Genomic DNA, 21,640 nt, shown 5'->3' with positions numbered 1-21,640 from the left:
TTTTGATTTTTTAAAATTTAGCAGTGAAGATGCATTACATTCTAATCAGAAACTTAGAAGATCTTCCATTTTGGAGAACAATGAAGAGGAGGGAGGGATCCAGTGTGAAAGGCCATGGCAGGGTTCAGTTAGGAGTGGAACATCCTATTGGCTGTTGCAAGCCAGGTGGGTTACTGGTGATCTTGCAAGAGCTGCCGCATCTCCATTCACTGCAGCAACGCGGTGTGGATGGGGAATGAAAAAATGCGCACCGCTGAGTCAAGACCACTGGCTGAGGAAGGAAGGGGGTTGCTTGGGTTGTTTATTAGTCAAGGGACAATAGAAAGGGAAGTCCCAGATACAGAAAAGGGGAATGGTTAGTCGAGCGAGGGGAAGGACTTAAGGAAGCTGGAATGAAGGAGATCTAGAGCATAGGAAGAAGATGAATACTGCATAGAAGGAAAGAAAGCTTTTCCACCAGGAGGTGAGGGAGAGGGGTCGACGCCAGTGCTTATAAACGTATAAGTGGAGCACAGGGAGCTGATAGCCTTCCCTTGATCGTCCGTATTTCTCTCGGAAGTGGAGTGCACACTAGTGTGCTAAGAGAAGGAAGAGAGATGATAAGGTAGGGGACAGCAGTGAAAATTTAGCCTACAGGGACAGCTAGGGCTAACTAGGGACCTGTACTATTACCTGGTGGCACTAACGTAGTCAAGGTTGGGGACTGACTTCATATTGATAATAGACATGTATGTGATCATTTTTCCCCCTTAACAGCTCTCTGCAACACAGGTATAAACAGCTGAAAAGAGAGCAATTGGGCTAATTGAGGACTAAGCTTTGTATAGAGGATAAGATAGAGTGACCATGGAACCAGAGACGTGAGGGAATTGGCAGATTTAACGAATGATGCATGAAGAAGTTGCTCTCCAAGTTTAATGAATTATTCTGTCTAATAAGTTTATGTAAATTTAAGTGGTATTTTGATATCCAAATACATGTAATTAAAGTAACTTTTAAATTTTTTAATTAAAAAAAGATGAGAGTTAAGTAGTAACACATTCCTGGTTTTAGCTGTGGGAGTAGATGGCACAAAATGGAATGGAGTTGAAGAAATCAAAGTTCTCTGAAGCTAAGGTGTTCTTGGGATGCTGAAGCCAGGCAGGAATGTGGTGAGTGTGGGCTAGAGAGGATGAGCCACGGTCCCTGAGGAATATGAAGGATTGACAGCAAATGATAGCAATGAGAAAGGGGATTTTGTGAGCATTTAATTGAAGGAGGTATAAGTCTCAAAGACAAAAGGATAACCACTTGGATGGGATAATTGGCAACAAAAGAATGTTGGTACAGACCCCATGGGGGGCGTTTTGGTTGGTGGGGGGGGGCTATAAATGAAAGGTTGTGACCTTACTTAACAGGTTTTACTTAATATAATTTTAGTTAAGTTACATTCGTTAGAATAATTTTCAACTGCAGATTATACAACACGATGAAAAAATGGCTTGAAGTTAGAGCATTATTGTTGCCCTAACTACAAAGCTAGAGGTGGGCAGCCCGAGTTGATTCAGCTATTCAGTGATGTCATCAAAGACCCAGACTCTTTCCCTCATTACACTCGGGCATTTCCGTGTGTGCAGGTGATGTCTCCCTTTATGTTTCAGGGTGATTGCTACAGTAGCAAGTTCATGCCCTCAAGCAGTAGCATTTGGTGTGAGATGCACAGGTGGGGAGTGAGAGCTGGGAGGTGAGGAGGAAGTACAGCAGAGAGTTTTCTACCGTGGTCTTCTTATTAGGAGAAAAATGCTTTCCAAACCTTGCCCATATGTCTCATTAGCCAGGACTGGGTCCCATGTCCATCTCTGGATCAATTCCTAGCAAACGGGAATGTGGTTGCCTTGGACCAGTCCTTCATGGCTGGCAACCAACAATGTCTGCTACAGTAGGCAAATTATAATATGCTCCACTCTGTGGAAAACCAACTTCTCTAATACATTGCCTCGTGTGGAGAGGAGGGAAGTACAGAGTGAGAGGAAAATTCTCAAAAGAGGGAATTGAGAAGGAGAATGGGGAAAGACATGAAGGTATTTTGTCCAGATGCAACCATTAAAAAACATACTGTTAAAAAGAATTTTATTATAAAGAGTATGTGTTAAAATGGGGAAATATCCACAGTATATGGTTAAATAATTTTAAAAGGATCACAAAACAATGTGTCTAGAACAAAAACCATTTGGGGCATTAGCCAACAACTTAGTCACTTATACTTTGTATTTTCTTGTTTATGCAATGTTGATTTTTACATCTTGCTCTGAAGAAGTTATAATTAACATCGTTATTTGTAGTTTCAGTTCCCAATGACTTTTCCACTGTGGGTTAATAATAGCCGTCATGATGAGGTAATGATTCCTTCTTTCTTTTTTAGCCATTGCATTTTCCCTCAAACACCAACAATATTTCCAGGCTTGGTGAAAATTAGTGGTGATTTTATCCTTTACTTACTCGGCGTTAGCATCACTTCCAGGAATGAACGATACATGGCTCCTTTTCATTCTCTCTTCAGAATACATATTTTGTTAATAAAATTTATATAGGAAACCACTTTTATTATGCTTTCATCCAGTTGCATAGAAGCAGTAGAAGTAGAAAGCCAACACTTGCAGTGAGGGAAAGGCCTTGGCTTTGTTTCTGCTGAAGAGCCCCAAGGCCATGTGTTGCCTTCCTCAGCTAGATCTCCCCTCCCCTCCCTTTGGAACAAAGCTGCCATGTGGCTTGTGGCTTGTGACTCATCTCCAGGTCCTCCCATTTATTACTTACTTTCAATTTACCAATTACTACTTTGCAGGTAATCCGAAGCTTTAAGGAACCTGCTTTAACCCTCCTCTTGCTTTGTCAGAATTTGTTTTGCCCTTTGTGATTCGGGATGAAGCATTCTCTGGGTACTCCTAAGGACCAGAGTGAGAAGTAGGGGGATCCTGTTTATAATGCAGTCTTTGCGACCCATTGTTAACATTGTGAATTGATCAGTGAAAGTGTGAAGAAGCCCACTGTCAGGTTTTGAAGTAGAGTACGGTCCGGTGTGGACGGTACAATAAGCTTGATGTGGTAACTTCAGGCAGATTCTCCTTGAGCGCAAAAGTGGAAGGAGTGAGTGAAATCTCCAGGGCATGAATGAACCCACCTGATTGACTACCCAGGACTAGGCTTTGTTGTTCACTACTTCATTGCTTATGTAGTAATATTGTAGCACATTTTACAGGAGAACTGTGATTTTTAAAAGATCCTGGGACTAGATTCAGCAATTCTACTTCTAGGCATATACATCCGAAAGAAATGAAAGCAGGGTCACAAAGAGATACTGGTATTTATACACCTATGTGCATAGCGGATTCTTCACAATAGCCAAAACAGCCCAAGGGTCCATCAGCAGATGAATGGACAAGCAAAATGTAGTATATCCACACAATGGAATATTAGTCAGCTTTAAAAAGGAAGGAAATTCTGACACATGCTACAGCATGGATAAACTTTGAGGACATTATGCTAAATTAAATAAGCCAGTCACAAAAAAGCGAATACATTATGATTCCACTCATATGAGGTATCTGGAGTGGCCAAATTCACAGAAACAGAAAATAGAAGGGTGGTTACCAGGTCTGGGAGGAAGGGAGAAGTGAAGAGCTATTTAGTGGGTGTAGAATAGAGTTTCAGTTTTGCAAGATAGAAAAAGTTCTGAAGATTGGTTGTATAAGAGTGTGAGTGTACTTACTACTGAACTATACACTTAAAAATGGTTAAGATGGGAAATTTTATGTGTATCTTACCACAGTTAAAATTTTCAAAGATATATTAGTAATCAGCAAAAAAGGAAAAACAAAGAGATCCCAGGACTGGCCCTCATTATTGTCAGTAGTCCTCTGCTTTATGACTTTATCATCACATGATCTGTTACTTCTATTCCTGTAATTATTTTTGGCTGTGTTGGGTCTTCGTTTCTGTGTGAGGGCTTTCTCTAGTTGTGGCAAGCGGGGACCACTCTTCCTCGCGGTGCGCGGGCCTCTCACTATCGCGGCCTCTCCTGTTGCGGAGCACAGGCTCCAGACGCGCCGGCTCAGTAGTTGTGGCTCACGGGCTTAGTCGCTCCGCGGCATGTGGGATCTTCCCAGACCAGGGCTCGAACCCGTGTCCCCTGCATTGGCAGGCAGATTCTTAACCACTGCGCCACCAGGGAAGCCCTATTCCTGTAATTATAATCCCTACCTTAAGTCAACATGTTACCAGTTTAGTGTAAAAAAAAACCTTCGTTGTGTTGATCTGTGAGATTCCTTTAACATCCTTCATAAGAAGCAAACTGGGTAGGAGATCTTCATAAGAAACAACAAATCATTATGAAGACACTTCTGTCAAAACTTGGATAAAAAATTTGAAAAGACTGTGATTTACACATTGTAAGGAGAAAAAAATGATTATCCTTGTACAAGTTGTATATGTCTTATTTTTAATTTTTAAGTAGATAAGCTACTGATGTATACTTTTGTTGCTAAAACCTTGAGGATGTGAATACATCACTTAGATTTAGGTAGATGCATCCAAAAATACAGAATTGTCTATTAGCGCTGTCAGCTTTGTAATTTACTGTATGGAATAAGTTGGTGTTTTCAATATCTATTTATCTTATTTATTTATTTTTGGCTGCATTGGGTCTTCACTCCTGTGCACAGGCTCTCTCCACCTACCGCAAGCCGGGACTCCTCGCTGCGGTGTGCAGGCTTCTCACTGCGGCGGCCTCTCCGGCTGCGGAACACGGGCTCTAGGCGCGTTGGCCTCAGCAGCTGTAGCACGCAGGCTCAGTAGTCGTGGCGCACGGGCCTAGCTGCTCCGCGGCATGTGGTATCTTCCCGGACCAGGGCTCAAACCTGTGTGCCTGCATTGGCAGTTGGATTCTTAAGCACTGCGCCACCAGGGAAGCCCTTCAGTAGCTTCTGAAACGAGTCATACCTTTTGTGTAGTTGGAAAAAAAGACCCAGTGATAAAACTTTTTCCCATTAGAAAAGCTTGAGGTAGATTTTCAGTTTGTGTGTTTGTTTTGTTTTCAAAGAAGTAAGAGGATTACTACTCTAGAACACCTAAGAGAAACTAATTGTTGTTACAAGGCTTTGAAGACTTCTGGTGTTCAGACTGAAGTCCAGAGTCTTTTTAGGGGAGTTGCCAAGGATAAAACCCCATCTAAAGTCACTGGGAGCCAGACTTCATTCCATGATGGTGTCCTGTTGAAACATGCTCCCATGTCACATGTTTCAGAAAGATACAGATTGAGGGCCTCCAGTGACTGTTTATCATGAGTGTGACTAGACATTTTATACCAGAATTGTACATTGTAACATTAAAAGGTTTTAAACCTATGTTTAACTTAATTGGCAGTATCCGTAGTTTCATTGCATCGCATCGCTAGGATTACTGTGAAATATTTGAGTCTTGTGTAAAACGGATTAATTTAGATTAAAATCTTGAGGAGCTAATTTAAAAGTATGTCTCACGATACTATAAATTGAGATAGAACAGATGATAAGCTTAAGTAGAGAATCCTTTGAAATGTCTTTGATCGAAGAACTGCTTGTGATTCTGAAGGAAAGGTGTTTTTTTTCTTGCCTTGTTTAGTGTTACAGTTGATTCATTCATATAATGCTCAGGAAATGGGACCAGAGTTCTCATTCTATTTGTTAGGACCAGAGTTCCTAACATAGGTGAATATATTTCCCTTTTCAGATTAGGTATTCTGATGAAAGATTAGGTGTTCCGATGAAAGATTGGGGTGGGTCCCCAAATCATACTTATTACAAGCCCATAATGCTCATCAACCTACCTTGCAATGGAATTACTGAAGCAAATGAGATTTTTGGCAATTTTTTTAAAAATCGTTAACTCAAGTCTCACTAGTTCAAAACTCTAATTGTAGCTGGATATTATAGGTTTCAAAGAAAACCCAGTTTGCTAACCAAAAAAATTTTTAAGTAGCCTAATAAAATCTAAAGAGTGGTAATTCTTATGTAGAACCAACTTTTTTTTTTTTTTTTTTTAAATTTTGGCTGTGTTGGATCTTCGTTTCTGTGCAAGGGCTTTCTCTAGTTGCGGCGAGTGGGGGCCACTCTTCATTGCGGTGCGCAGGCCTCTCACTATCGCGGCCTCTCTTGTTGTGGAGCACAGGCTCCAGACGCTCAGGCTCAGTAGTTGTGGCTCACAGGCCTAGTTGCTCCGCGGCATGTGGGATCTTCCCAGACCAGGGCTCGAACCCGTGTCACCTGCATTGGCAGGCAGATTCTCAACCACTGCGCCACCAGGGAAGCCCCTAGAACCAACTTTTTATACATCCATAGGTATCATTTACATAGAATCAATGTTAGTGCCAATATATGTGTTCTCACTGCCTAAACTGTGCTTTTATATGATGTTAAGAAGTCATTTTCATCTACACTGGCCTTTAAACAGAGGAGAACTAAACTCTTAGTATATGTACCAAAATAACACAACTAAAACCAAATAATAATGATTATGACATAGGAAGGAAAACTATGCAGCCATTAAAAATCATATTGTATAAAAAAGTTATATTTTAGAAGAATTTTGTTGAAGTGGCAAAATATTCATAATGAATTGTTAAATGTTTTTAAAACAACTGTAAAATGTGTACAGAATAATAACAATTTTTATTTATAAATATATGTTATATTTATATATTAATATTATATTGTATGTGATATATATTGTTTATAATATTTATATATTATATAGAGATATAATATATTTATACCTCCAAATATAGCAGTATCTGTTTAAAAGACGTGAAAGATAAAAGTTAACAGTAAAGTTTTCTCTCTTCTCTGAGTGGTGGGATTTTGCATGATTTTTGTTCTTCCCCTGGATTTTTAATAAATTTTTTAAAAAGCTTCTATATGCATTAAGCATGTACCAATTTTATAATTAAGAAAAATGTAATATGTGCTGTATAAATACACAAATAAAAGCAATACATATGTATTTAAACTCGGTAGTTCAGGCTTTTCGTAAATTAAGATGGGCCTTATTAGTATAATTAGTTGGTTCAAATTTTTACATATTTATTCTACTAATTGGCTGCTTATTAAACTGTTTGAACAATGAAACAGGAACCAAGCACATTTATTCTTTGTACTGTTTTAAATGGTTGGTGCTTAGTGTATAAGAAGCTAAAGATGACAAGCCAGCATGACATTAGTTTAGGTTAGTCATGCTGTTTAAAATCCACTGCTTACAAGTCATGTGCATGTGTTTCCAATAAAGACTTATTTGCTGCAGCAGCAGATTACTTTCGTTAACATTTTGTGCTTCATTTTCACACTCTTGTTTATTCATTCCAAGTTGTTTTACTCTCAGTGGTTCTTAAGTCTTGAAGGACTGTCTGTCCCTCAACAGTGCAGTCTTCTCCAGAGTTTTCATCTTTGGAAACTTAGAAGGTAACCCCAGCCAGTTCATCAGATCCATTTAGGTGGAGCTCAAAAAGAATTCCAGTACACCTGTGTCATTGCACACTTGCTTAGTGCTTTGTTCACTGACCTTGCGGCACTGGCCACATTTTCTTCTAGTTGTTTGTTACTCTGTCTCCCTCAGGAAACGGGACAGTTCAACGATTATCATTTGTTGAATGCTAACCGTGTGCCAGAAACTACTTCTTTACGTGCATTACTTCATTTAAATCTCGTATTATGAAAAGTAAGCACAGTTTTCTCCTTTTTTTTTTTTTAAACAAACAGGGTAAGGCTTTTTTTTTTCTTTTTTTTTTAAATTTTTATTTATTTATTTATTTATGGCTGTGTTGGGTCTCGTTTCTGTGCGAGGGCTTTCTCCAGTTGCGGCAAGTGGGGGCCACTCTTCATAGCGGTGCGCGGGCCTCTCACTATCGCGGCCTCTCTTGTTACAGAGTTGAGGCTCCAGACGCGCAGGCTCAGTAATTGTGGCTCACGGGCCTAGTCGCTCCGCGGCATGTGGGATCCTCCCAGACCAGGGCTCGAATCCATGTCCCTTGCATTGGCAGGCAGATTCTCAACCACTGCGCCACCAGGGAAGCCCCTGTTTTCTCCTTTTTATAGGTGGAAAACTAAGGCTTTGGTTTTGAATAAGCCGGGATATAAAGACAGAACTCCCTGAAGGAAATACCAATACTGTAAACCAATAACCAAATACAGTCCAGCTGATGAACAAGTGTGTCCTCACAGCCCCTGCCAGCTCTGAAGCCCCTGATGCTGCCTAATCATTTCTCTAACCTTTATATGAACAAAATCATTCCATCCTCCCTTTACGCACCATTCTCACAATATTTGGGGAGGGGGGTAGGTCAGTCTTATTAACCCCAGATTTCAGAGGGCCATATCATGGTCACTATCTTAAATTCCCACTTTCAGACAGTTTCCGAGTTTTAAATTTTGTATCTGATTTTATCAGCTGTAAAATTAGAAGAAGATGTGACATTGGTTTATTTTCTGAATGCCCCCCTCCTCCATGCTAGCTGATACTGTCAGCAGTAAGTGCTGCCATTTATTGAATGCTGACTACTGTCAGTGCTTTACAAACAGTGATCCTATGGAGTAGGTTTTCCTATTTTTACAGACCTGAAAACTGAGACTTGGCGAGGTTAAATGGCTCACCCGGTTTTCCATGCTCATTCAATCATTGATCTAATGAAGGAGTGCATTGGGGATTTGAATCCAGTTTTCCTGGACTCTGGTTCGAATCAAGACTCTGTCTTTTGCTAGTAGTGTTACTTTGGGCTAATTACATACAGTTACTGTGTATCAGTTTCTTGACCTGTAAAATGAGTCAATGATATTGTTTACCTCAGTGTTGTGGTGTGGACTAAGTGTGTTACTAAAGAGAAGGTGTTTAGAGCAATGCTTGACACATAGTGACTGCTAAGTAATAGGTGCTATAATAATAAGAAGAACTACCATTGATGTTATCATTGTTTACTGGATTTTAATTGTTGGAATCATGTATTAAATCATATAAAAGTATATGAAGTAAAAAGTGTCCCTCTGTCACCAACTACTTCCTCTCCCCAACATTAACCATGGACACCAGTTTGGGGTATATCCTTCCAGAATATTTCCTATGCCATCTGAAACTATTTTTAAATCATCCTTTGATTAATGAAATACAGGTCAAGAGTGAAATTTTTTGTAGTGATCTTGAAAATGGGAGAGTGGAGCAGTAGGGGGAAACAAATTCATTCATTCAGCAAATATTTATGAAATGCTTTCTGTATGCCAAGCACTTTTCTAAGTGCTGAGGATTCAGCATGTTAAATTTCTGTTTTGACCATTGATTGATTTTCTTTTTTGGTTTTATTTAGGATATGATGTTTCAGCTTCTCCGAGGTCTGGACTTTCTTCATTCTCACCGAGTGGTACATCGTGATCTAAAACCACAGAACATTCTGGTGACCAGCAGTGGACAAATAAAACTGGCTGACTTCGGCCTTGCCCGCATCTACAGTTTTCAGATGGCTCTTACCTCAGTGGTGAGTGAGAAAGTGCTGTTCTTTCATTAAACTTAGTTTTCTACTTTTGAATGACAAACTGCCCCCATTCCAGGCCCCTGATGTTATTACTGCCCGTGGTCAGTTGGTGGACAGAATGTCTTTGCACTTTTTATATAGCAGGCAGTAGGAGGAAAGTGTTATGCTTACAACTACAGACATATCCGGGCTGCGCTTGTTGTGGACAGAACCCATTGCAGAAATAGACGGTTGCTTCTTAGCCACTAGAAAGGAATCAGTTACAAGTTTCCAAATGGTTTTGCCATATGGCTTTTTGCCATAACCACTGTTTTCAGAGCTGCTTATACAGTGTCTAGGGAAACATAGCTCAAGGTCAGGGAGGAGAGAGCAGCAGGAATGTTGACCTGTCTGCAGCATCCTAGTTTGAGAAACAGCCAGATACCTGCACAGGTGTGTGAAAGCACTCCTGTGAAGCTGTGGTGCGTGGACTGTGAAGAAATGAAATTTACAGTGAACTTGGATGATCCGTGAACAAGTAGCACCACCCTGCCAGGTGAAGGCTTCATCCAAGCCAAAATACAAAGAGTAAACCCAAAGGCTCTATTTTGGCAAAGAATGACAGTTATTCTGTTTTTTGTCTCATTCAGACACAAAACCATACTTGCTACTGGCTCTGGTTACCTTCTATTTCTCCTTATAGTTCATTGTTTCTGAGATGAATTTTCATGAAATTGTGCACCCAAAATATACAAAGAGGAGCCTGGAAGCAGGCATTAATATCCCTTGTCTTTGAAGGACCTGTTTTCCATGCAGTGAATTCACGCATAGATTTTTTTTTTTTTTAAAGCCAAGTAATGTTCCTTTGCTGTGCTACTTATTTGGGGCAGGAGGTTGATATGGAGAATCCCTTTGATTCCATGAAGACTACAAACATTGCCCTCAAAGCATTATAAGAATCTTCTTGGGTCAGTATGGCATTTTCTACATATAGTCCATCTTTAGCCTCAAAGTGGTTCTCAGTTAAGGGCAACGCTGCCCTGGGGGGAGGGGGACACATTGTTGAGAAATGTGTGACGGCATCTTTGGTCATCATAACAACTTGGGGGATGGTAGTGGCCACAAGGAGGCTAATATTCTGCGCAACAAAGAATTGTTTCCCCAAATTCCAGTAATGCCTCAGCTGAGAAGTAGAAATTCAGGAGGGGAGTTGGAAATTCTCTAAGAGAGATAACTTGCCTTAGAAAAACATTCAATTTGCAAAAGTGTTCTGCTTCCTCACCCTGGAAATACGGATACTAGAACCTGGATGTGTAAGATCACATACCTTCCCAACATTATATACTTTACCTAGGGCATCAGAATTTTTACAGAGGATTCCTTAGAATGTGTCACTATTGTTGAAAGATAAATCATTCTTGTTTCCTCTTTGCCCAACACACACCGTCGCTTTTGAGAAGACAGGACACAAGATGGTGTTTAAAGGATAAGTCTCCGATTTGGGCTGGGTCAAGTAAGCCCTTGTGTTCTTATATAATCACACCAGAAAGGGCTGAGTCTGTGTGTTTCCCCAGTGGGAAGGGTGAGGTAGGCTGCAGCTTCCCTAGGAAGTAGTTTCGTATGTTGTTTCAGGGCCCTGGGGAGAAGCTTGAATAGGCTTTGCGATCCGGGCAGTCATCAGGTGAGCAGATGGAAGGAACCAGTCTCCTTCAGTACATTAATTGAGGGAAGGATGAGCCATAACTGAGACACTGTATTTTGATCCCCCCCAACTGGGCACTGAAAACCATAAATAAAAACAGGAAACCCAGTTGGGTTTGTTTTTTTTTTTTTCTTATTAAATTTGAGGAATGATAGCCCAGCTTGTGCGTAACACCAATTAACATTCCATTCTTGCTGAAAGTTGATATGTTCAGACAGGAAAATGGAGACAAATGATTTCACACAGAAAAGGGGAAAGGCAGTCGTAAATACCTGATTTTTCAGTATCTAGTTTGTATTGCATACTCTGTATCTCTTATGTGACATAAAGTAAAAAATATTAGCAACTGGGAAAGACACTGGAACAAATTCAGACTTTATTTGAAAGAGTCATAGTTGGAACTTAATGTCAATAATAAAGAATATGATTCCTGTAGGGTACCGCATTAAAATTTTTTCCCACTGTTTATTTTTCTTTTTAAGGAAGAATCCATTTCTATAGTGATACATTGGTTTATGTGCACACAGTGACACATAAAGGCCTGGAATCCGTTTTTTCAGACTGAACTGGTATTTATTTTTTGTATTTCTTGAAGAGAAAAAGACTACACTCCACTTCCTGGAAATACACATTTTTTAGTGGGTTATGTCATACAGGAACTGGGAATCAACTTGATTTGTGGAATGTTAAAGAAATTTACAAGTTAACTGATTCGAAACTGACATTTTGCAGCCAGGAGAAATGCTAATAATATAATACTTACCTTCCAAAGCCTGACTCAAATGTCCCGTTCTGGTACCCCCTGCAGAAATTAATCCCCCCGTCCTCCCTCATTGTTTCCAGAGTAACGTCTTATTAATGTCTTTCATAATACTGCTTTCTATCTTGTTTGTAATTATGTCGGGGTTTTATTTATCAGGCTGTAAGCTCCTTGAAAGAGTTGGCCTTTGGGGTAGATATTAATTTAGGACAGTCATCATAAGTCCGGACTCTAGTTGTGGCTGTAGTTGGTATGACATAGGGCCAAACGACTCGGCTTGTCTTCATCTGCTAAGGGAGGGCTAAGTGCCCTTAACTGGGTGCCTCCTGCGTGACTTTCAGGTGCCCTTAGGGAGTATTGAGCTCTTGCTGCTCAGTATACAGTCAGAGTGCACATGTACCCGTGGAGAGGAAGGGTTGTTTATACCTATTTCTCTCAAGGGTGTGGAATCAAGATGTGGATGGCTACAGTGAATGCCTTAGACCCAGGCAGGACGGGCCCCTGGCCTGGGTTTCATGCTTTAGAGGAGCCTGTGCTGGCCCTGCTCCTGCCTTGCCTCCCTTGATGGGGCACAGAATCCAGGGTGCCTGACACCCAGCCGCACTCAGGGCATTGGAATTCCCTGACTAAATGGGAACCGCACGGGCTCTTCTCAGTCCTTCCTCCTAACAGCAGATTGGGCCACCTGTGTCCTCACCCCATGCATAAGGGGCCGCAGTTTGCAGACATCGGGCAGAACGGGGACACACAGACTGGGGTGGCCGTAAGCACGGCGTGAGGCCCCTTGTCCTGCAGGGAGGAGCTGGGGATGTGAAGGGAAGTGGGGCCTGTTACTCAATGCCTGGCATGGGTTCTACTTATCAGAAGAGTTTCTATGAAACCCTGAAAATCAACTTCTGTGACCTGTATTGAAATAACTACATTTGTGGAAAACCAGAGAACAGGTTAGAGGGAACTTCTTTCCATTGCACATAAGTGACATGTACGAACATGACCGATGTGATTATATAAATCTTTATGGCAGATGCATTTCAAGAATACAGGCATACCTCGTTTTATTGCGCACCATTTTATTGCATTTAGCAGACACTGCATTTTTTACAAATTGACGTTTTGTGGCAACCCTGCATCACGGCGCCATTTTCCAACAGCATTTGCTCATTTAATGTCTCTGTGTCACATTTTGGTAATTCTGGCAGTATTTCAAACTTTTTCATGATTATATTTATTGTGGTGATCTGTGATTAGAGATCTTCGATGTTACTATTTCAAAAAGATTATGTGCTGCTGAAGGCAACATTTTTTAGCAATAAAGTATTATTTAAGTAAGGCATGTACATTTTTTAAGACCTAATGCTATTGCATACTTAATAGACTATAGTATAGTGTAAACACAACTTTTATAGGCACTGGAAACCAAAAAATTCATGGGACTCGCTTTATTGCCATATTCGCTTTATTGTGTGGTCTGGTACCCAACCCATGATATCTCTGAGGTCTGCCTCTGTATGCTTATTCAATAGAATGACTATACAACTAACTAAAATTGTATTGAGAGTCATTCTCAAGTCAACATTTCTAACAAGTTCCCGTGTTGGATGCAGTGTGTAGTGCAACTCATTTTTGTCTGTCAATATGAAAGGGAAGTAGAGACCAACCTCTGAGCGGGCAGGTTGGGTCATACCCAATCGCACACCCGCGTCTGACAGGGAGAGTCGTAGAAGCAGAGCCTGGCCCATCACCAGCAGCCCGACGATGACTCTGATCATCATGAAGCCCTATGAACAGCAGCTCAGGGAGGGAGCAGGTCTTGACTTCTCTGTTTATGATGAAAAATCCCTGGTTTTTTTTTTTCCTGAACTGACCCATACAGCATGTAGGGTGATACTGTTGCCATTGGATTTGGTGGTTTGGGAACTCCTTATCAACCATCTCATTTTGAAAGTGGGGAAACTGAGACTCAGACGAGCAGTTTGTAACCAGGTTAAGTCTGAATTCACCAAATAGATTATAAATGGCTTGGAGAGTACTAATGTTTATATTCTGGCTCTCGCCCATCATCCCCTTTCCCTTCCTCTTCTCCCCACAGTGGGATCCAGTACTTTAGAGGGTATCAAACTAGGTTCTGTAGACCTCTTGGGTTCTACAAAGGGTATGCAGAGATTCCACAAATGTTCAACAGTCCATTTTTTGAAACATATTTTAAGTCTTGTTAAAATTGTAATTAAAAAACAACTAGCTCATGTCATATTTTGACACAGTGGAGAACACTGAGGCATGAACTTGTACCTCCTGGTTAACTTATTATTTATGTAGACCTCAGAATAAAACTTCTTTTGCCACAGTTGCGAATACTGGAACCTCTCCTAAATGTATCATTGCTTAGGAAAAATGAAGTGTTCTCTTGATTCACTCCTGTGTGTATCTGCTCCCTTAAAATCATCCAAGTGCCTGTTCACGACAGCACACGCATCGTGCTATGCTCACTGTATGACATGAGACCACTTTGGGGGCCGTTCAGAGCAGTGCCGGGGTTGACGTTTTTATATCCAGATGTAATTGCCAACGCCCGTGCAGTTAGAACCAGTCACTCCCCAGGACAGCCCCCGTGAAGCCACCTGTGGATAGAGAGGAGGCTGCACCTTAAAATGAGGTCATTCCTTTTGGGGCCTCAGTAACTTCACATGCTGGGATGAAGTCCAGGATCGGCCTGCCGTAAACCAATTTCTGTTCTGCAGTGAACAGTATTACAGTGACTTTTCAGTGTTTTTTTGGAGGGCCTTTATACAATCATTAGACAAAGGAGATAATTAGCATTTTTCCTCCAAATGCCTGTGCCTAACACACAGTTTGGAGAAAAAAATCCACTTTGTACTGTAATGGAAGAGTGAGAATATTCTCCTGTCTTTTCAGTGACTTAGTAAAATTCTCACTAAGTGAATTACATTCTCCTTCGCCAAAGTTCTCTTTTTCCATACTGTCTTTCCTATTAAAAAGACATATGTCTTCATATGAAAACATTTTCCACTCTGTAGAAATAATCAAAAGATAACAAGTAAATAGTGAACATGGGAAGACTTTTGACAGCTCTACAAATTATAAAAGTTCACTCAGGGATTTTTTTATATGGAACTGATAAGATTCCCCAAATTGCCTTATTTAAGATCACTCATTTATTTAATACCACAAGAATCACAAAAAAACAAATTGCTTACATCCTCTCCTTATGCCTCTGGCAATAGATGGTTTCCTCTTCTAATGCCAGCATTGGTAGCGTTTAGTAAACATTAAAGAAACCTTGTGGATTCAGAAACTTTTTGATAATCCTGGGGTAGAAAATTAATGAAATGGAGTTGTGGCATTCAGTCAACAAATACTGATCACTTCCATGAGCCAAGCACTGTCAATGAACCTGAGGGACCATGGTGAATAGAAGCGGACAAGGTCTCTGCTCTCATGGAGCTCATAATCACAGTGGGGAAACAGATCTTGATCAAACAGTCACACAAAGAAATACATAGTTAGAAACAGAGATAAGTGCAATAAAGGAAAGGGACAGAGTTCTATGAGGCCCTGTGACTCCGAAGCCCTCGTGGGCTGGGGGTCAGGGAAGCCCTCCCTGCTCACCCACACCGGGATGTGAGATGCTCACAGAGGTCACCAGCCCCCTACGCTCAGAACCTGCCTGGATGCGGGCCCCACGGATGTGCACATCATGCAGTCTGTGCTTATTTTCTCTGTTTCTGTTTGGAATAGTTCATTTTACAGCACCCAGTTGGCACCACCAAGTTGACAAAGTGAAGCAGGACCAGAGATCAGAGAACAATGTCATCTTTTACAGGAGAAAATAAATTGTTTATGCTTGTTTCCTCTTCGTGCGTGTTGTATTTACTATGGGGACCTGGCAGGGTTTGTGCCCCGGCTTGGGCAGCCGAGTTGCTCCCACAGAAGCCTGCAAAGGCTGCCAGTGAGTACTGAGTAAATCAGACCAAGAGCATGAACCGAGTATAATGGAAAAAACCCAAAGCCCTGTCGCCTCAGCACCTCAGTGAAAGTGCAGGACACACCTCAGAAGCCGAAAAGGCTCCTGTAACTCCCTTCCCACTCGACCTCTCCTTGCCATGACACAACCAGGTCTGTTTTGTGAAAACTTCCAGTTGCCAGTACATATTTCATAGTTAACAATGGAGTGTTTGTGCCGGTTTCGTTTTCACTTTCACCAGTGAGGGAAGTAGAGCACAATGGGGCAGTGCACAGGGCTGGGAACAGGACACGTTTTCTTTAGGATTCCCAGGACTGGGTACGTGGAAAATGCCAGAGCCAAGACAAACATGAAAACCCATCCAGATTCTCCGTTACGCATTCTCAGTGGCAGTAAAACACATTTTGAGTTGCCATCTGATAGGTTGGCTCTGCCTCTGCAGTAAAGGCAAATGCTGTTGACCACTGTGAGCATTGCTTCCATGTAGAAAGAGAATGTATTCCATGCAGTACAGGATGCTGCTGTAGGTGTGCACGTGTGTGTGTGTGTGTGTGCACGCGCGCGCGCGCCGCGGGTGGGTATTTAATTGCTCCGAGTATACTTGTGAAGTTCATCAAACGACTGTTTTCCTTGTTTATAAAAGATAGTCATTCATTTGACTCACCTAATTCTAGCTCCTTCCTAAGTTGTCACTGTTGCGAATCAGTTCTGGACAAAAACAGTTTAACTGTATTGTTACCACCTGGAGGATGTTTTACTCAGAGCAAGGACAGGATGTTCTTTTCTTCCTCCATACATCTGTTCAGCCAGCTAATGTCCTATCAAGGTATGATATAGACAGGGTCTGGTTGTCACCTGGTTGTTTACATTCCATCCTACAGACACCCTGTGTGATGCCATTCACATTTCAGAAGCTTGAGGCCAAGTTTGAGTGTAAAGACCAACCATTGTCTTAAGGTTGACGAGACCAAATGCTTTATAGAAGTTTTGCAGCCAAAGGGTTTCTCAGAGATGCAGAAGATGGAAAAAATTTTGTTACCTCTTCCACTTAACATTCTTATGGGAATATGCCTTCTGTGCTTGGTCAGGGACTAGTCTGTCAAACTGTGTTTAATGAGATAATTCCATCTCCCCTAAATTTCCTTAACTCGTGTCCCGTTAGGTCCATTCAATGGAGTATGAGACACAGTCCTCGGAATTGAATATAAAACAATGTCTCTATAACTTGGATTTTTACATCCTCTTTAATTATTGGGATGTGTGCGCTTCTTGGGTTTTACAGGTGTCACTGCTTACTTCCTTGTACGGAAGGGAAAGGTGGCAGTATCTTCATTTTGCTTGGGCTTTGCTAGTCTCCTAGTGCAAGTTCCTGAGTTGAGATGTGTCACTGAAATTCTGTTACGTTGGCCATAGCCATTTTTATTTGCGCAACTCCAATGTTGTACTACTTTAGTGTTTCCCACAGTGCCTTTCTGGCACATGGTAGGCACTTGATAAATACATGGTGAATGAATGAAATGAATCCTCATGATCCTCCAGTGCCTAAAGAATGAATTCCAACTCTGTAGCACGGCATGCAGAGGGGGTTTTGCAGTGTAGCCCCAACCTGCCCCTCCGTCCTGTCACTCCCACCCAGAAATCACCCCCATACACGTAAAGGCATATTCCTTATCATCTAACACAATCAGATTTCTCACTACTCTTTAAGTTCTTTCACAACTCCCTACTTTCACAAATGAATGAATTTCCAACTCTGCTTTTTCCATGTTGCTGCTGGGGGTCATTGCATCATCATTGATAAGCATCTAAAGATGCGTTTGTTTGTTTGTTTTAGATTCAGCTTTCAGCTAAATCTTCCCAGTTGCCCACAGCATCACTCCCTGATAGTAACTGGAGCTCTGAGGGAGTAACAGTTACACTTTGAATATCTGTCTGGGCAGCCAGTACTAACCTTCAGATAATTATTGTTCTTCATCTCTGCTTATTTGAGATGACAAGCCTTCCTGCACCTCCCCAACTTGTGCACTTACATTTTCTATATGGTATGTTTAAATTAAAAATTAAGACCTTTGGGGATCTTTGAAGGAACCGTAGTGTCACAGGAAAAGGTTGAAAATGTCTGCATTATTGTTTCTTTTAGTCATTTTATTTAGTCCACTTGGGTTCTTGAGAAGATTAGGTACGTGTTTCTCTTAATCTGTATAGGTCTCTCCGAAAGTTCAGCTCAGACTTTTATATGATTGCTTTGTCATGCTGGATTTTCTTTCACATTGTATTGACTTTATTGCTAATATTTCAAATTTGTTTCTCAATGATGCTCTTTGGGCTGCTGAACGATTCCTCTTGCTGCTACCACTTTCTGTTTTCCTTTTCTCTAGGGATTGAAACACAGGGTGAGTAACATTGTGGCACCCAACATCTGTAAGGATACTTATGATTTTTAAGTCCCTCATAAATTTGAATGTTAAACTTTACAGTTGCCTTTGGAGGAATAATCTACCTTCAGATCTCAGGGAAACATCCAAAAGAAGGAAGGGGAAAGTGTAGGAAAATTTACTTTAGCACTGCTTTTATATTTATTTTGAAGGCTGGCAGCATCTAAAAGTTGGTCTGTAAATTTAACAACTCAACCATAAAAACCCCAAAATAAAGGAGAAAAATCTCTACTACTTCTAGGTTTGGGTACTAACATAAAGTTACAAGATTTCTCTTCAGCCATTTAACAATTTTTTTTTTTTTAATTTCTAAAGCTATCCTTCCCTTTCTTCTTTACTATTTTTATTTTGATGAATTACTTTTTAAAGGTCACGATGCTTTGAAATGTATGGACATGTTTTCTGAACACTGTTGATGGATTCCACGGTGACGCTAAGGCTATCTGCACCTTATGTAACGCTGGATGATTTCAGTGAGGTGGGGACCGCACATGGTATCAGTTCTTGTGGGAAAATATGCTTCAGTGGCTTACTGGCACTGCTCTTGGAATGTGGCATTTAAAAGTACCTTTTTACAGTGGGAAAGAATTCTGTCAAGAATAAACAGTCTGACCTTGTTAAATGGGCCAAAGTCGGTCTGTAACCTAGTTCCAGAAAACTAGCTTTTACTAGTTTAGAAAAAGCAGATGAGAAAAATTGCAACTAAAACTTTCTAAAGAATGGAAAAAGTTCCTATGAAGAATATGAAATAAGTTCCAGAAATGAGGGTCTTCATATATACTCATGAAAATGTCTTTACTGGACTATAAAATCCCATTTTTCCAGAGTGGATGAAAGATGAGGACTACAGTTCGTCAGAAAAGCAGATTTTCTTTTTCCTGGAAAGACAAGACTGGCTTATTGAAAGGAGCTGTGGGAGGGGCCTTGTAGCATGGACCAACCGTGGGAAACCAGCTGGCTTGGGGAGATGAAGAAGTAGAAATTGCCGCTGACTCCCCATTGCCCACAGGTTAAAAAGTCTCTGGACTCTGAGCTGTGGGATGCAGCAGTCTGTTCCTCACCTTTCTCTCCATCCCCTCTCTCCCACCCACCTCAAACCCACCCACACACACCCATGCTCTTGCCACTCCAGACCTCCTTCCTCTTGCTTGAAGGGATATGCCATTAGATTTTGTACCCCCAGGCCATTAGATCTTCTTTCTGCTTACACTGCTTTTCCCCTTTTCAGCCTAACAAACTCCTACTCAGTCTTCAAGACTCAGGGCAAATGTCACTTCCTCCCAGAAGTCGGCCTGACTCTCTAGGATAAAGTTAGGCACTTCTTCTGTGTATCTTTGATTTGCCTCTAATATAGTAGCTATCATATGATAGTGTCTCCATGGGTTTGCCATCTATTTTAAAAATAATAACATTGTAATATTAGCTGTAGCATTTAAAGTAGCAAGACACAGACATGTGGTATTGCTCTGTGATTGTTTGTAGTATATGTGTGTGTGTGTGTGTGTGTGTGTGAGAGAGAGAGAGAGAGAGAGAGAGAGAGAGAGAGATGAAATGAGGTTTCTGAGTAGAGGAGGTAGAGGAAGGCTGGCTTGGGTGTGGGTACTGAGTGAGACTGAGAAAGGGATGCTTCCCCCCAAACATTGGCTTTCCTGAAAGGTGTCACTACAGCCTGTATCTGCATCCATTTTGAAATTTCAGCGTCAGGAACAAAACTTGTTTTATTAATCACTTTCATTGCTAAATCCTGTGTTTATATTTAAATGATATTCTGAAAAAAGAAGATTTCACTGCTTTTACTCAGATGCATGACTGTCAAATATTTGGTTGGTTGGGTGTTGTCTGAGTGGGCTAGAGCTCAAAGATGGTGGTTCTAGGCACAACCACTTTTAATGTTAAACAACTAATCTATCAGTAATAACTTAAATTGAGGAAAATTTTTAATGAATTATAGTAAAAACTAGACTTTGTGTTCTAAAAAAATGTGAGAGTTAAAAAAAAACTTTGTAAGTTAAAAAACTGTAAGTTAAAAAAAAACTAAAAAAACTGCAAGTTAAAAAAACTAAGTTAAAAAAAACTAATGTGTAAAATAGATAAACAATCAAGTACTTTGCAGATGGGCTTATGGCAAGGTTTTTCAAAAGTAGCCTCTGCAATCGAAACTAAAATTTAATAGATTAAAATTCATTTTCTGAAGCCTTTCCAGGATTATATATATCATGTAAAACTACTTATTCTATCTGACCACTCTAGTTCTTACTGGTTCTTACATACAAAGGTAGTAAAAAAAAAAAAAAAAAAAAAAGCCAAAATAGTCCATTGTGAACTTATTTTTTTCTTAATTAATTAATTTATTTATTTTTGGCTGCGTTGGGTCTTCATTGCCGCGCGCGGGCTATCTCTAGTTGCGGCGAGTGGGGGCTACTCTTGCGGTGCGTGTGTTTCTCAGTGCGATGGTTTCTCTTGTTGCAGAGCACAGACTCTAGGCATGCGGGCTCAGTAGTTGTGGTGCACGGGCTTAGTTGCTCTGCGGCATGTGGGATCTTCCTGGAGCAGGGATTGAACCTGTGTCCCCTGCATTGGCAGGCGGATTCTTAAACACTGCGCCACCAGGGAAGCCCCACTGTGAATTTAAAAGTGTTACCATCCAGGGAAAAAAGAGACTCACATGTTCCTTTTGTACCCGAACACAAATTGGCCACCATCATCATGGCTTTTACTGGCATGTTGAGGTTAAAAATGTAGCACAACATTTAGGATTTTGACAATATTGAGTAAACAATCCATTGAAGTGAGAAAAGCATCTTCAGGTTTGAACTTTCTTTAATAATGTTATAGTAAATCAAAATATAATCTTTGGGGACGTCCCTGGTGGCGCAGTGGATAAGAATCCGCCTGCCAATGCAGGGGACACGGGTTCAAGCCCTGGTCCGGGAAGATCCCACACGTCAAGGAGCAACTAAGCCCATGAGCCACAACTACTGAACCTGCATGCCACAAGTGCTGAAGCCCGTGCACCTAGAGCCCGTGCTCCGCAACAAGAGAAGCCACCGCAATGAGAAGCCTGTGCACTGCAACGAAGAGTAGCCCCCGCTCACCGCAACTAGAGAAAGCCCGCATGCAGCAACAAATACCCAACGCAGCCAAAAATAAATAAATAAATTAATTAATATATATATATAATCTTTGTCTTTTCTTTATACCTATTATTCTATTTTTATTTCTAAAATGATTCCTTGATTTTAGGACATGGGACTGAAAT

The 21,640-nt window shown here is 40.9% G+C and overlaps 1 protein-coding gene across 5 annotated transcripts in view; it reads left to right on the top strand.

Annotated features, from left to right (window-relative positions):
• Nucleotides 1-21,640, top strand: part of CDK6 (cyclin dependent kinase 6) — a 234,894-nt gene that overhangs the window by 100,475 nt on the left and 112,779 nt on the right. For all 5 annotated transcript variants that reach the window (XM_036863082.1, XM_036863084.1, XM_036863083.1 and 2 more), the window contains exon 4: nt 9,359-9,526. In XM_036863082.1, the coding sequence (XP_036718977.1) occupies nt 9,359-9,526 (168 nt within the window). The remainder of the gene's footprint in view (nt 1-9,358; nt 9,527-21,640) is intronic.

This window comes from Balaenoptera musculus, chromosome 9, assembly GCF_009873245.2.
Source record: "Balaenoptera musculus isolate JJ_BM4_2016_0621 chromosome 9, mBalMus1.pri.v3, whole genome shotgun sequence".
In the NCBI taxonomy this organism is placed as follows: domain Eukaryota; kingdom Metazoa; phylum Chordata; class Mammalia; order Artiodactyla; family Balaenopteridae; genus Balaenoptera; species Balaenoptera musculus.
This window is presented reverse-complemented; position numbering and strand designations above follow the sequence as displayed.